Here is a 3083-nt window from a genome sequence, read left to right as displayed (position 1 = left end):
AAAACCCAACTCGAAAATTTTTGAAATGGTACTAGAAACAATAATTGGCCGGTAGATTTTAGGCTGTGATGGATCAATGTTTGTTTTTTTAAGAATAGGTATGAGGTTACCTTCATGAAATTTACAGGGAACAATGCCCAATTGTAAACAAAATTTAAAATACTAGCCAACAAATCAGGTTATTTAGAGTTGATACTATGTTTCAAATGGTTTGCGGAAAGTCCGTCAGGCCCTGGGACTGATTTTGTATTAAGTAATGTAATTAGCTTTTAAATTGAGAATTTTTTTTTAAGTTTGAACTGAAGAAAACAGCCTGCTTTATGGTCTGGGCTTTACACTTAACAGATTCTGTGGCCTCTTGAATTTTGTCCGACTTAAATTCGTTAACATCAAATTTGGTTTCATAGAAATCAGCTAGAATTCGAAAAATAATGGTTTTTGCCTGTTTTTTTTTTTTCGGATAGGCAAGTTAGATGACAAAACAATTAAACCACATGGAAATCATGATGGTGCAATGATTTTGGTTCTCTACACCACTCTGTTATTGTGGTTTACTTTACTTTTTTCCCCCTTTTTTTAATTTATTTTTAGATAGCCTGTTCTTTTTTCAGTTCTTTGAATATCTTTCCGCTTTTTCAGTACGTTCTCCTTGCATTTTCTGGGTGACGCTTACAAACCTAGTTTATTTTTGCCTTTTTAATCAACCTAGTATTTTTATCATAATTATCATCATTATCATAATTATTAATGATTTATTATTTCGTTTTTTGTTAAAGGGATAGCCGGTCCATTACTATTCGACTCTTCTCCTCTGCTATCCTCGTTACGGGAATTATTACAATAATGCTTGTATATATCACAAGTTCAAATCTAAAACTAGCTGCACACTTCACTTCTAAAAGTTACCATGTGTAAGTATACAAAATTATATACTTCATTCATACACATAATTATAATTTTCAAGTCCCCTGTCGTTTAATGGATGTGCCACGTATGACAGTGATTAAGTTCACTGATTGGCATATCCTTGGCGCTCGTGAATAAAGAAATGAAATTTTAAAAAAAATAATAATTTTTTTAATTTTACCATTTTGCAAAATGGTACAGCCCTAAAGTACAAGGTACTCTCTTTGAGTATGTTATATGACTACCTGAATGTGCTATTGTAAATTGACGCCATTTCAGTGATTATTATGCTGCTATGTCAATATGTTCTTGAATAAAGCAAAAGTTTGAAACTGCGAAAATAAAATAAGAATTAAAATGTGTGTTACCAATATACTACAAAATCATACAAAAATTTTAATTTATACGGTTTTACTATTGAATAAAGCCAGTGAAATTATTTGATTATAAAAATAGTTGAAAGATTTTTACTATATTAATAGACGAGGACATATTTGACTCATATAAACCCTATTAATTATTATATTTCAATTATTTATATAGATTTATATTAAAGGAGAGACATGCCTTGGAATTCGTATTCTTTTAATATTCATTTCGTGTCTACGTGTATTGTAACGTCATTTTATTGCCTAAAATGAATAAATCAAATCAAATCAAAACAATATTGTAAACAAATTATTTTGTAGAAACTACTGGACGTCTAAACAGTTTAATGAGTCTGATAATTACGATTTCAACACTAGTTATTCAGCAATCAAGAAAGCGTAAGTAGAATTTTAAACATAGAAAGATCTTTATTTTAGAACACTTTTGCGTAAACGGACAAAAACGTAGTACCTGTGTGATACCTGTACCTGTGTGATGTGATAACACGTATCATGGCGCTTCATTATTACTTTCTATATATTGGCACAATATTTAGAATAGAAAAAAGTTTTAAAAATCACATTTATTCTATATATAAAGTTAGATCAACTGAAAGTGTACAAGTTTCCTAGGTAACAAATTTCAAATTTATGTATTAATAACGTTAATACGATTATAAACTTGCTGTTTACAACGGTAATTGTAGACCTATTAGAATTTTATAAGTAACGTTGTTACAACGTTTTGCTAACGTTGTTTTTCTTAGCATGTTGTGTTTGCTGGGCTATGGCCACTGAGATAAGATGAAAAGGATGATACTAGATAAAGTAATGGCACGACAGGAGTTTTTTTTTATTGTTGGTTTGCTATACATTAATTAATTATCAATTCTATTCTTAGATTGTACTCGTTGAGACGTCTTCTTCCACACAAACTTGTCATTTTCATTGAAAATCAAGAACAATCAAGAGATGACTTTAAAGCGCTGTCAATTACTTTGATTCAAAATGCAAAATGGAAAGAAGTTCCAAAGATATTTTCAACAGTTCCGAAAAAACGGTCTTGTGCAGTCATTGGAAATTCTGGCATCCTACTCAATAGCTCTTGTGGATCCGAAATCGATTCACATGAGTTTGTATTGCGTTCAAACATCGCTCCAATTTTAGGATTCGAGAAAGACGTTGGATACAGACACGACTTTGTTTCATTAAATCATGAACTTTCACGGATTGCCACCTCTTGTTTAGAAAATTCATCGAATCCATGTTTTGAAGAAATGGTGAATAGGTTTAAAGTTTATGACCAATCAATAATCTGGCTCTCCAAACTTAGTGGTAAAACATCGAAGAAAACTTATCTTGGAGTATTATCGCAGCTGCAAAAACACAACATAAATCCAAAGATTGCATACCCTTTCACGTCGATTAGAAGACGTATTGTAAGGTATTAGCGGTATATTATCGATAATTGCTTCGAAGCAGCCAATTCATATTCTTGACAGCAATTTGACCTCTGAAGGTCATTGTTTGTCAAAAAACAAGGGCCTAAGACGACTGAAAAGCGGAGTTTCCTTCCTTCGTTCTGCCGGGTAATAAATCAATTATTTTAGGCGACGTTTGTAGACTAACCAACACATACCAACGTCCGCATGTCGCGTAGCCTTATCCTACTCTAGGCCTAGACTAGCTAGGATGGTATAGGCCTAGCCTTGAAGGGACGAGGGTCCCAATGAAAAACAACGTCGCTCCTTGATAGCTAACATTGTTTATTTAACATCACAATAATTCATTATTAGACATAGCTGTTTT

At 32.2% G+C, this 3083-nt stretch overlaps 1 protein-coding gene across 1 annotated transcript; it reads left to right on the top strand.

Annotated features, from left to right (window-relative positions):
- The first annotated feature begins 699 nt into the window (after positions 1-699).
- On the top strand, positions 700-2840 carry LOC117107112 (CMP-N-acetylneuraminate-poly-alpha-2,8-sialyltransferase-like). Its single transcript, XM_033248675.1, has 3 exons — positions 700-911; positions 1596-1673; positions 2176-2840. The coding sequence occupies exons 1-3, from the start codon at positions 844-846 to the stop codon at positions 2723-2725; spliced, it is 696 nt and encodes a 231-aa protein (XP_033104566.1). The 5' UTR covers positions 700-843; the 3' UTR covers positions 2726-2840.
- The last annotated feature ends 243 nt before the right edge of the window (positions 2841-3083 follow it).

Source organism: Anneissia japonica, unplaced genomic scaffold (genome assembly GCF_011630105.1).
Source record: "Anneissia japonica isolate Jap-2015-1 unplaced genomic scaffold, ASM1163010v1 scaffold287817_len136503_cov194, whole genome shotgun sequence".
Lineage (NCBI taxonomy): Eukaryota > Metazoa > Echinodermata > Crinoidea > Comatulida > Comatulidae > Anneissia > Anneissia japonica.
Note: the sequence above shows the minus strand (reverse complement) of the source record. Positions and strands in the feature narration are given on the sequence as shown.

Bases quoted from the DNA above. Each gene is read 5' to 3' on its own strand.
- LOC117107112 (XM_033248675.1), top strand. From the start codon at position 844: ATGCTTGTATATATCACAAGTTCAAATCTAAAACTAGCTGCACACTTC. The intron at 912-1,595 runs GTAAGTATACAA...ATTATTTTGTAG, and splicing joins ACTTCTAAAAGTTACCATGT to AAACTACTGGACGTCTAAAC. The intron at 1,674-2,175 runs GTAAGTAGAATT...TTCTATTCTTAG, and splicing joins TATTCAGCAATCAAGAAAGC to ATTGTACTCGTTGAGACGTC.